This window comes from Kogia breviceps, chromosome 1 (genome assembly GCF_026419965.1).
Source record: "Kogia breviceps isolate mKogBre1 chromosome 1, mKogBre1 haplotype 1, whole genome shotgun sequence".
Taxonomy (NCBI): Eukaryota; Metazoa; Chordata; class Mammalia; order Artiodactyla; family Physeteridae; genus Kogia; species Kogia breviceps.
The window spans coordinates 123,390,048-123,403,161 of record NC_081310.1 but is presented as its reverse complement, the minus strand read 5'-3'; the positions used below and the strand labels follow the sequence as shown (position 1 = coordinate 123,403,161).

At 42.2% G+C, this 13,114-nt stretch overlaps 1 protein-coding gene across 1 annotated transcript in view; it reads left to right on the top strand.

Moving 5' to 3' along the window:
* LRRC8C (leucine rich repeat containing 8 VRAC subunit C) overlaps positions 1-13,114 on the top strand; it is a 92,471-nt gene that overhangs the window by 55,926 nt on the left and 23,431 nt on the right. The window contains exon 2 of the mRNA XM_059040489.2: positions 1,906-2,047. Coding sequence (XP_058896472.1) covers positions 1,910-2,047 — 138 coding nt within the window. The 5' untranslated portion in view covers positions 1,906-1,909. The remainder of the gene's footprint in view (positions 1-1,905; positions 2,048-13,114) is intronic.

Here is a 13,114-nt window from a genome sequence, read left to right as displayed (position 1 = left end):
GAACAAGACAGTAGCTTCTAGGAAGAATGTGGAAGTTAAGATGAGTTCGTGCCTGTCTGTGACTGCCACTGGATAGCTGTGATGAGAAAACATTTGGGGCCATGACATTATAATGATCCACTGAGAAGAAAAATGTCATGAAAAGTCAGGAAAATCAAACTTTGGACTAGTCTGTGCTAATAACACTAGGAATAAGTGAAGTTTTTTATTTAGCTTGGGTGACTTGCCTGCAACATATGTTTTGAGAACACACATATGCATAACATATAGGTTTTCCCCCTTCAAGAAACTTGCATCCTGGTGGTGATAACAAAGTAGAGTTAAGAAAGTTGTGTTTTGGGACTTTTCATGGTGGTCCAGTGGGTGAGACTCCGCACTCCCAATGCAGGGGACCCTGGTTCCATCCCTGGTTGGGGAACTAGATCCCGCGTGCATGCTGCCACTAAGAGTTTGCGTGCCACAACTAAGAAGTCCTCATGCCACAACAACGAAAAGCCCGAGTGCCGCAACTAAGACCTGGTGCAGCCAAAAATAAATAAATATCAAAAAAAAGAAAAGGAAAGTTGTGTTTCAATAAAATGAGGCAATCATATCAAATGCTGCACAGATGTCAAGTAGGTAGGTCATAGGTAAAAGCAGCACCAAGCGGTTGAATTTCCAACAGTGTGTTAAGGAAGACAAATGACTGCTTAAGAAAAAGTCAGATAGAGCAGTGAGATGGAATGGAACACATTATAATCGTTTCCAAAGATAAACAGCAGTGAACTCAAAGAAGAGGCTCTGGTTTTCTTTAGGCTGTTTATTGTACAGCCTTTAATTCACTATTAGGGAAGAGAAGATCCAGGAAACAAAAAGGCTTGGGAGAATGAGCACCAAATGTAGCCTTTCCCTGCCTTTAATCAGACTAAATAACAGGGGCAGGTGTAAAGAGCAAGATTATTGGATCCAAAGATGGCAAAAGGGAGAGAAACTGTCTTTTTGGCCCTCACTGGCCACCCTTATTCCTTGCCGTGAGATAAAGAAAGAATATTCCTTCTCCCAGTAGCTGGATGGTTACCTTCAAGTCTTAGATCATAATATAGGCAAGTGGGACTGAGTGATAAGAAAGGACAATGCAGGCTAAGAAAAGGATGTGTCTCTTTTCCCCTTTTCCCAGAGCCTCAGTGTACCCTATTCATTTATCCTCTGTCATTTAGATAGAGTTAGGTGTTTCCAGAGAAAACTGATTTCTCAGAGGATAAGTTTGAGGTTCACAGTGAAATTTAGGAAATAGACAAAAAAAATCAAGTCAAAAGCACAGGAACCAAAAAAAGAGGGAGGGCACACAAAAAAATTGAAGTTCTCCCCAACACCTCCTCCCCACAATGAGATTGTCCCTTTTACAAGAAAAGGACCAGTGGCAAAGGCGTTTGCCTTCCCCAGGGAGCAAGCAAAAGGCTTTACAAATAGGGATTAGTAAATAATTAATACAAACCAATGCTGAGGATACTACTTAAAAAAATAGTTTGAAGCAAAAACCCAAGATGATAAGATAAATAGCAAAAACATTTTAAAGGATGGGCTCTGCTCTTTCTGGCATCTTTGTGCTCTGTTTAGGGGAAGGGAGACACCGGGAAATAATGGGCGGCTCTGTTCATGCTCTCTCTGGTCCATGTGGAGCTAAAGGGCATCTGCTGATTAGACAAGAGTTAGTAAAGGTACTTGCTTTTTCTACATGGGGCTCCTTATTTCCTCAACTGGTGGATTTCTCAATGGCTTGTTAAAACTCTGAGGTGCTGTGACAGCTCCTGGACTGATTCAGACCACTGAATCCGACGAGTTGAAGCAGAATTTCAAATGCTGTTAACAATGCAGTATGTTGTGCATAAAGATAAATTAATTCACCAGTAATCTCTCTTTTCTCAGAAACATGATTCCGGTGACAGAGTTCCGGCAGTTCTCTGAGCAGCAGCCTGCCTTCCGGGTTCTGAAGCCATGGTGGGATGTATTTACAGATTACTTGTCCGTGGCCATGCTGATGATCGGTGTGTTCGGATGCACTTTGCAGGTAGGTGCCTAGACTCATGTCAAAACAGAGCCAGAGCAAGACACTAAGCTGTTGAAACCTCTTTAAAAAAGAGTGTGTAGGGGGGGTGGGGGGGCTTCCCTGGTGGCGCAGTGGTTGAGAGTCCACCTGTCAATCAAGGGGACACGGGTTTGTGACCCGGTCCAGGAAGATCCCACATGCTGCGGAGCGGCTGGGTCCGTGAGCCATGGCCGCTGAGCCTGCGCGTCCGGAACCTGTGCTCCGCAACGGGAGAGGCCACAACAGTGAGAGGCCCGCGTACCGTAAAAAAAAAAAAAGAGGTGTGATTTTTAACCATGTATATATTAGTTGCTCTTATCTACTTATGTGTGGTGTTTGTAATCATGGCAGGAAACCTGAAGCCTAATTTCCCAAACTTTCCTAATTAGGTAAATATGGTACTTGTAAGATTTAACTGAGCTCAAAGAGCAGTTGACTATGGTCAAGTAATATTTGATGTCACAAACATCAAAGGGAGCCCTTTGTCTTTCAAAGTTGGTTTTATATCCACAGCAAAATATAGAATATAGAAAAATATATTATGTATAGCCAGAGTGCCATTTATATTGTTAAAATGGAACGTTTTTCTTTATCTCTTATATTTACCCCGATAAGATTTTCTGGAAGGACTGACATTTGGATGAGATATTATCTTACCCGATGCTTAGTTTTGAATTAAATTGTAACTGAATCATAATTTGTTCTATATACATACTGTATATTCATATATTGAATCCAGATTTTTTTTTGCAAACCTATGTATCAGGCGCCATACTTTGAGGACACATATACCTATAAGCAATTCATTTCTAGGGGGAAACTAAATAAACAAACAACATGTTAAAAAAAAAAACAACAAAAAAAGCAAACAACAGAAAAGGTTATACTGTGCTAGAGGCTTCTGAAAAGCTCTATGCGTGTCCAAAGGAGAGGAACAAGAGAAATGGTTATATTAAAACTTGAGAACCAGTCAGAAAAAGGGAGCTGGGGATGAAGAAAGTGCCAGGAAGAGGAAGGAAAGCTCCAAGTCATGGATGTGAGAAAGGACATGACGTCTCTAGGAAACAGTCATTAGGACTGACACCCTTTGGGTGTCATCAGCATGAGAGTTGAAGCCATGCCTGGGAATGGAATCACCCTAGCAGAATGTGGTTGGTGAGATGATGTCAGGAATAACAGTAAAGAGTGAATGAATGAAAAGGAGACTTCTCTGAAGAAGGCTGAGGAGGGGCATCCATAAGGACAGGGGGGAAACCAAGAGAGAGGAGGGGCTCAGATGTGGTCAGTGATGGCAGGTGGTTCAACTAACTCACGGGCTAAGGGGAGAAAAGCAGCAACTAGGGCATTAGAAATCTTAGTGTCACTGGCTGGAAAAGTGAATGAGAGTTAAAGCCTTATGGAACTTTCAAGTAGATCATCTGAGAGGAAGGGGAGCCAGGAGAGAGGGAAATAGCTAGAAGTGGTGCAGAGGAGAAATAAAGACCTTTTTAATGCTGATTTTAATAATAGTTAACATCTAGTGCTTCCTACGTGTCAGGCACTCTTCTGAACACTTTACACATGTTTTAAATCATTTCATCCTCATACCAACCCTAGGATATACTATTACTATCCCCATTTATAGATGCAAAGCTAAGGCACAGAGAGATTAGAGAAACTTCCAAGGTAAGTAGCAAAACCCTTATTGAAGTCCAAGCAGTTTGGCCCCAAAGTCCCTATCCTTAATCCCTAACACCATGCTGCTTTTTACGGGTGGACTGAAAATATCTCACCCTCCTCCCCCCACCAAAAAAAAAAGGATGCCAATGAAAAACTAGAGTGTGAAAGAGAGAAAGGGCATTAATTCATTCACAAATAAAACAAATAGTTGTTGAAGAATCTACTATGTGCCAGGCACTGTTCTAGGGGCCAAGCATTATCAGTGCAGGAGGAAAGAAATAAAAGAGAAATATCCCAGCCTTATAGAACTTAAATTTGGGAAAAAACAAGCAAAATAAGCAAAATCAGTTGGTAAATTATATATGTTAGAAGGTAATAAGGACAATGAAAAAGAAAATAAAGCATACGAGGATGGTAGGAGATCACAGCAGGTGAGATTAGGAGTTGTTGTTCTCAGATAGGGTGGCCTCACTGGGAGGTGACTTTTGAGGAGGGAACTGAAGTCAATGCGGGAGCAGGCCTTGCAGATGTCCCGGGAGGAGCCACCTAGACAGAGGGAACAGAAAGAGCAAGAGACACGCTGAACAAAGCAGACACAGGACCCCTCCCCTTCTGCAGGAGAATTTGACATTTGGCTTTCTCAACTTTCTAGCTCACCTTCCCTGGGAGTCTGATAAAGGTAGAATGTGAACTGTGTTACTAGGCAACATTGCTTATGGCCTAAATGGCTGCTGATTGGTCAACTGCATCTGGGCCGGGAGAATGATAAGCGCCTGGTAGGAAGCCATAGATGGGATTTCTGTGACTGTGGTGACACTTGTAACTGGGCATGTCCCTTGATACATGGAAGGTGTATCTATTGAGTTACAAGAGCTATTGGCTCCTTTGGAGCCTAAGGCATCGAAGCCAGAGTAAATCTGGAATCTGCCTACAGTGGATCTCTTTTTCTTGCACCTGAGATGATCATGGAGAAGCTTGGGGAGAGACTAGCTCCTGGCCAGCGGTGTGGACCACCACACAGGCAGTTGTGAAGATTCCCCCAAAGGGAGAGAGTCTGATGCTGCCTGGCTGACAAGCTGTGTCTCCAATCCTGTTTCTTTCCAATGATTCTGGTACCAAATGAGGTTTGTGATAATACTATAAGTTTGAATGTTGAGATGATCCTAGGAAGACCCCTGGTGATGTCACAGGCCTGAAGCATGGGTATTCCTCACATGTTGAGGGAAAACCCAGGTGGCCAGTGGGCTACAGCAGAGTGAGAAGAAGAGTGGTAGAAGAATGAGGCCTGAGAGGTAACAGCTGCCGGATCATGTAGGGCCTGGAGGCCACTGTAAAGGTTTTGTCCTTGCTCTGACAAAGGTGGGACATGTTTGGAGGGTTGGCATTATCTGACTTAGGTTTTGACAAGACCACTCTAGGTGTTGAGAATACAGTATGGGGGGCAAGAGCGGAAGCAGGGAGATTACTGAGAAGGCTAGTGCAATAATCCAGGGAAGACGTGAATCAGATGGCTTGGACCAGGACTGAAGCCGTAGTTCTGGATATATTTTGAAGGAAAAACATTGACTTGCTAGAAGATTGAACTGAGCATGAGTGATACATATGAGAGAAAAAGAGAAATCAAGAATGACTCTAAGATTTTTAGGCCTGAGCCACTTGGAAAAAGTTTGGTTTTGAGCATGTTGAGTTTAAAATATGTTAGATATCCAAGTGGAGAAGTAAGCAGTTGGATATAAGACCCGGTAGTTCAGGGTAAGAAAAGAATGGTCATCTTCAGGAGGAAGGATGTGATGGATCCAGGATCCAGGTGGGATTATCCTTGATTTGGGTGGAGGGGGTACCTTCCACAAGAATAGTAATGATGGCTACAGATGCATTTTGTTGCAGGAGAGGAGAGGCACGGTAAGATGGGAGTGTGTGCCTTGTAGCTTCTGTGAAATAATAAGTGACACAGGTGCTGAGAGATTGTGAGGTAAGGGAGGTAGCAGGATGTGGCACCAAGGTAGGTAGTGGAGAAGGGCGAATTTGGGAATGGCAAGTTTGGGAAATAGCAGAGGGAGGTGACCTAGATCTGCAGGAGGACTCTACATCTGTCTTTATTACTGTGCCACGCACAGCACCAGCACTGCCACAGGACCTGCTTATGAACAAGCACAGGAGTCGTTTCTCCGTTGTCGTTTTTTTAATTTTTAATTTTATATTGGAGTATTTAGTTGTTTCTCTTGTTTACTTATTCCATAGCAGGATGAAATGCAGAAAAGAGAAACCACACAGAGTATCTATAAGAACTAGTAGCTAACTTGGAACAAAATAAATGAAAATGGTAGTGTGGACCTATGAAAATGTCTATGATGAACATCATTTAGGGATGTGGCCACAGTGAGTTCAGAAGGGGCTTCAAAACAACTTAAGCCTCTCTTCCTGAGCCCTGGTCAGAACCATCTTCCTGGAGCACAGCCCCCGTCACGTCTCTCTGCTGCACAGAAGCACCCCACTTAGCATCCTGCCCAGCACGCTTAGTACCTGCTCCTCAGATGGGTGACCTAATCTGGACCCTTCACACACAGGCCTGTTTTATCCTCACAGCCTTTAAGAAGAATATGGATGCCAGTTGACTGGGTACAGGAAGTGTAGTCTGAGATGTCAAGATTCTAAAAAATGTGAAATACCCCAAAGGAAGATTCCATCAGAATAGGAAGGTTACCAGGCTCAGAATTCATATGAGGTGGACCATTTGTTCAACAAACATCCCTAAGCACCCGAGATATGTTAGGCATTATGTGGGGGTGCTCGAAACACTGACAGAGAAATACAGTACAGCCCCTGCCCTCAGACTGCTAATAGTCTGCAGACTGTACAAATACAGAAGCAATGCCATTTGGTGTGTAAGCACCTTTATGGTGGTAGATTTCAAGAGCATTAAATATGATGTCATCTCAGCTACTGGAAGTTAGGGACTTGAGGAGGTGAATTTGAGCTAATTCTCAAAGAATGAGTATACAAAGCCAAAATATACATTTGAAAAAAGAGGAATGGAAGAAAAATTCAGCATAATCAATAGATTTAGTGTGATCATTTCACAAAGCCCTCATTATGTATCCTCATGGCATTTTGGGGGGCATCCTGCACTGAGTGGGGCATTCCCACAGAATCCAGGATGCTAATAGCACTCGCATTGAATGACACTGGTAAGGAACCTGTGCTACCTGTGTGTAGAATACCTATGTACTTTATTTAGCTCCCAGAAGGACCCTTGGGGAGTAGATTAGTCCCATCTTTCAGGTGAGAATTCTCACCTAAAAGGTTAGGTAATGCCCCAAAGCCAAGAGGGATGCAGCGAGGGTTCAGATCTCAGGTCAGTTCTCCAGCATGTGGCTTTCCCCCCTGTGCACCCTGCTATGGGATATTATGGAATCATTACAATTGCACAGATCCTGTGGCCAAATTTTGTCTTGTAAAACAGGATTTTAAGTATAAAAACAAGTGCAAAATGACTAAAAGAGAAAATAGAAAGTTATAAAAAGAATAGATTTTCTGAATTACAGCTTAGATTCTCTAAAAGATTATTCACTATACACCTGCTATTAAAAAAAAAAACTTCCAACCTATAGTGAACATTGAAGAGACAAGAAATAAGATGTAAATTACTAAAGAAAGTAAAACCACCCAGTATTCATATTACAAATGAAAGTAATGTTTCCAAGGGGGAGAATTTAATCTCTTATTTTAGCTCTCTTATGATAATCCTCTGAAATTGGTTTAATGACCGATAACTTCATAAACAAAAGGTTCTCTGTGAAGCTCAAAATCCTTTCCCATTTCCAAGGTGATATTAAAATAATCAAAATATGTTTTTATGCCTTGATTTTCCTTTTGTGAAATGAAAGTGCAGTCATTCTGATCTCACTTACAAAACAAGTTAACTCTTGGGGTTTGAAAACACGACAAAGCAAAATCTAAGTAGGGTTAGAAGAGCACCCTGGTGGTAAAATAGGAATCCAGTAGTTTTTGACTATTTTCTAAATGGCTTCTTCCAAAGGCAAACAATATTTCATTATCTCTTTATTCCTAAAAGATTGTGTGCATATAGGTTTAACACTATGTAGCTTTAAAGATACTGGGGGAAGGAGGAAGTTATCGACTATCAATGGGGTGTTGATTCTTCCTTGCCCTGATGTAAAAGGATTAAACTCAACACTTGTCTTACTCATCTGAGAAATATTTATTCATTTCTGAGCAAGTAGCTATTTTCAAGGCTGCCATGGAATAAGAGCATGCATAAAAAGCATTCCTTAGATTACATCAGAAAGAAACAAAGAAACAAATATAAACTCATTGGAAACCAGGAGAGTGTATGTATCCTATTTCTGTACAGTCACAGACCCTCAAGGACCCGTAGCATAAACACCCAATCTTGTGCTATAAACAAACAACATTATTCAAATACTCAAAACACTCAATAAAATAGACGAAATTCTGAAAGGTCAACGCGTTGCTTCCTGGAAAAATAAGATTGCTTTAGATCTCTGCTCCGTGACTCCAGGTTATCCATCTTATTGTGACCAAATCCAAAAGAGCCCATCGTCAGGCCATTACCAAATATAGAGTTAACAGTTAGAAACCAGAAACAGGAACTGGAAGGCAAGCCCCCTGGAAACCCTAGGGGACTGCTCTGTGACTGCTACACAGGAAAGACATTTCCTGCTTTCTGAATTAGTGGGGCGGGGGGGGGGGGGGGGAGCCAAGACAATGATTTCAATGACTTGAAATCACCTACCAAAAAAAAAAAATCCTTGTGGACTAAGCCAATCACCAGGAGCAAACTGGCCAGAGCCAGCAGGATCACACAGGAGAAGAGTCTGGAACATCTGAGCTGGCTGGTTGGAGTTAATCCCCACTTTTATTTTTGGTACATACTCACCTGCTTCTCTGATTTAGAACCATCAGCATCAACGCCATGGCACATGGCCTTCAGCTGATAATGCCCACAGGCAGTTCACTGGAAAGCACAGGTGGTTAAAATTATAGACTGCAGAGGGATTTCAGAGTAGTTCATTTTGATAATGTGCCCTGAATCCTTGCTTCTGTAATACCTCTCTCCCCCAATCCTCTGTCCCATACTAACCGGGATCTCTAGTAGATCTTTTTCTTTTGCCAAATCTGAATTTACAGATGGAGACTCAGAAATTCGTACTTAGATTAGCCTATTGTTTAAGGTGAAATTCAGAATCCTAATGAAACAGCAGATAGCACCAATGGGTAGGCTTAAAATGAAGACCTCATCTGAGATACGTTTTATAAAGTTTCTATATACCCACGACATGTCAATATTCTACTTCAGTCTTTGGGGAATATGAAACAAAAATCATTTGATGGTGAAAATAATTTTAAAGAGAAACCTTTTGCATCTCTGTAGGGATGGTGGTGGATGCTGTGAGAGAAACACTACTTCAAAAGCCCTGTTACATCTAGTAACAAAAATATGCCTTAGTTAGGACTTCCTTGTTATGGTGGTTTATTCAAACTGATACTTCTTTCTTCCCTAGAACTTTATTTCTTGTCATCTATCACCTTGACAACTTAATGTGCAGTGAATTCCTGGCCACAAGAATAATATATGAGTGCCTTTCACCTCACTTGCTTGGGTTTAACACAGGGCATATATCTAAATGCTTTTCTTAGATCATCTGATGCCGTCCAATGCCAGTCAGTGAATGGGGAACATTTCCTTTTATTTCACTATTATGGATTGTTATGACCATGTTGCCTATTGATCGTTTAATAATACATCTTCTCCCTCAAATAATAAAGCACTGACAGAGTATTGGATTTTTTTCCTATGTGAAGCAAATGAGATTTACTGTATATTTAGTCTCTATTGTGGATCCTGTACCGTAAATCACCAAAATCCGTGTTTAAAAATCTCTATTGGGCTTCCCTGGTGGCGCAGTGGTTGAGAGTCTGCCTGCCAATGCAGGGGACACGGGTTCGTGCCCCAGTCCGGGAAGATCCCACATGCCGTGGAGCGGCTGGGCCCGTGAGCCATGGCCGCTGAGCCTGCGCGTCCGGAGCCTGTGCTCCGCAACGGGAGAGGCCACAACAGTGAGAGGCCCACGTACCGCAAAAAAAAAAAAAAAAAAAAAAAAAAAAATCTCTATTAAGTGGGTTTATCATTATATGGAGGGAGATAATCTTGTATTTCTAATCAGGACCCCTGATTTAGAGACCCTCCCTGATCCTCTCATCCTATCAGGCAAACAGATCCACTTGAATTCTTCTGTCCTCGCTTGGTTCCTCTCCAAGTCCCCTCTTTCCCATTTCACTGAAAATACTGACCACATCTGGATCCTCCCAGCGATACAGTGACCCTGTGGTAAGGATTAGGCCAACACTGGCACTACATTTTTTTTTTTTTTTTTTTTGCAGTACGCGGGCCTCTCAGAATGCCACTCAGAATGGCAACAAAAACTATCAGATATCTAGGAGTTAAGCTAATCAAGAATACACAAAGACTTCCCTGGTGGCACAGTGGTTAAGAATCTGCTTGCCAATGCAGGGGACACGGGTTCGAGCCCTGGTCTGGGAAGATCCCACATGCCGTGGAGCAACTAAGCCTGTGTGCCACAACTACTGAGCCTGCGCTCTAGAGCCCACGAGCCACAACTACTGAGCCTGCACGCCCCAACTACTAAAACCCACGCGCCTAGAGCCCGTGCTCGGCAACAAGAGAAGCCACCGCAATGAGAAGCCCGTGCACACAACGAAGAGCAGCCCCCGCTCGCCACAACTAGAGAAAGCCCGTCCACAGCAACAAAGACCCAACGCAGCCAAAAATAAATAAATAAATAAGTTTATAAAGTGAAAAAAAAAAGGAATACACAAGAAGTTAGAAACTTTTAAATGCCTAGTCAATGACATATAAGACAATTTGAATAAATGGAAAGACATTGTATGTCTTTGGATTGGCACAAACTTGATATTACAAAGATGTTCAGTCCTCAAAAATTAGTTTATAAATTCAAAGCAATATTAAGAAAATTCTAGTTAGATTTTTTTTTAAGAAAAAGCAACTTGGTGAACATATACCAAAATTTATTTGAAGAGTGCTCACTTATGGTGGTGAAGGGGAATAGAATGGTGTAAGGTGATAAAAGGAAAGAAAAGAAACAGAGAGGAGGAAGAGGAGATGAAGGAGATGGGGGGGGAGGGGCTTTGCAGGACCTGATAACATACTGTACCTTGAGGAATATGGAGAGTTCAGCCCTCTGTCCCTAGGGTCCCCAATCCCACTGCACACACAACAAAGCACTTTGACTATATGAACTAATTTCTTCAGAAGCTCCATCTAATTCTCATCCCTTTTCCAGTTGTAAATTTCTAAATCTCTGTGCAAATATTCTATTTCACAAGCAGGAAATTTCCTAACTCTAAATTTCACATGTGGGTAAATTGTTAGCTCTAAGATTTAGCATCCCTCTGTTTCAAAAACAAAACTCTAGTTGGAAGAATTATTTCTAATTGTTAGGGATAGAAACTTTATAAGACCAGGCCTCATCTGTTGGGTTCATTCCTGCATCCCCAGAATGAAAGACAATAGCAGTCCTGTGAGTCATGTGTAAGTGCTCACCGGAGTTCATTCTGTGGAATGAAGGGATGAGTGAGTGAGGAAAAGTGGATGAGACATTTTTGGCATGTGCTAATGTACAGTGAGCATTTAACGGCTGTGGAAAGGGACTGAGACCTTTGAATTACAGAGATACTGTGCTAATTTCTGGGTATTTTACTCCATAACTTAAGAGATTGTGACCAGCATAAAAGAGAGACCAAAACACCTATATGAGACCTGGTTGAAGGTATACATAGCCTAAAGTTGAGAAGATTGATGGGACTATGAGAACAGACAGCAGATGCTCAAAGAACTGCCATGTGGAAAGTGTAGATGGTTTAAACTGATTCCACGTGTCCTAGAACACCAAATACAACCAACAACAGAAGTTTTAGGAAAGAAGATTTTCGCTCAAAGCAAACTCAACTTTCAAAAGGTTAAGAACTTTCTGAAAATGTCATGTTAGGTAGTGAGATTCCTATTATTGCAGATGCCCATGTAGAGAGTGAATAGCCTGGTGGAGGGGAGGCTACAAGGAGAATCCATGTGTCCTCAGACAGAACCATGCACATTTGTCTTTAACATATAATAAATAGTTCCAGGCAATGGGGTTAAGCAGTGATAAAAATGACAAGGCCCTGCCAAAAAAATAAAGATACATTTAAAATATAATGTCAGATATAAGCGCTTTGTAAGGAAAAAGCAGTGTAAGGAGAGAGAGGGACAGGGATCCTACTTTAAGCAGGGTTGTCAAGGAAGTCCTCTCTGAAAAAGTCACATTGGAGCAGAACTAAAGGAACTGAGAGAGGGAGGTATGTGGGCATCTGGAAGAAGAACATCCCAGGCAAAGGAATCACAAGAGGCCAGTGTGGCAGATGTAGAGACAGCACGGGGGAGTGTAGCCCCTTGCAGTGTTTTCTTGCTAGGATCCACTGTGTAAGGCTTGAAGTCAGTATTGTCCTAAATTGAGCATTACTGCAAACATCAGCCTTCTGATGGGCTTCCCTGGTGGTGCAGTGGTTAAGAATCCGCCTGCCAATGCAGGGGACATGGGCTCAAGCCCTGGTCCGGGAAGATCCCACATGCCGTGGAGCAACTAAGCCCGTGCACCACAACTACTGAGCCTCCACTCTAGAGCCCGTGAGCCACAACTGCTGAGCCTGCACTCTAGAGCCCGTGAGCCACAACTACTGAGCCTGCGTGCTGCAGCTACTAAAGCCCACGTGCCGAGACCCCGTGCTCCTCAACAAGAGAAGCCACCGCAATGAGAAGGCCATGCACTGCAACGAAGCGTAGCCTCCAACTAGAAAACTAGTTTTCTCTAGTTCTTGCTGCAACTAGAGAAAGCCCGCGTGCAGCAATGAAGACCCAGCGCAGCCAAAAGTAAATAAAAATAAATAAATAAATTTATTTTTTAAAAATGTCAGCCTTCTGAGATTTAAGCTTCAGACTTGCCAGAGTTAAGACAAAGAATTTAATCCTGCAGTATCTGGAACCTGGGACCTTATGAACTACCAAAACAATTAGTATTACCCTTTGTTGACACTTAACTAACCACAGTGTGTGGAAGAAAATGTTAAGAACATATCTCATGGCCCATTCAAGACTTCAAATTGCTAAAAGGTAGTATCTGTGTGTGATACATCTTTGTACCCACCTTTGTGTCTTAGACCTAACACTCAAGAAATGTGTGTTGAGTGAATGCATCAATGTGCTTCGGCAGCTCTAAGAATTCATTGACTCTTTTAATAATAAAAACAATTGTACAAACTGTAATTTAAAAC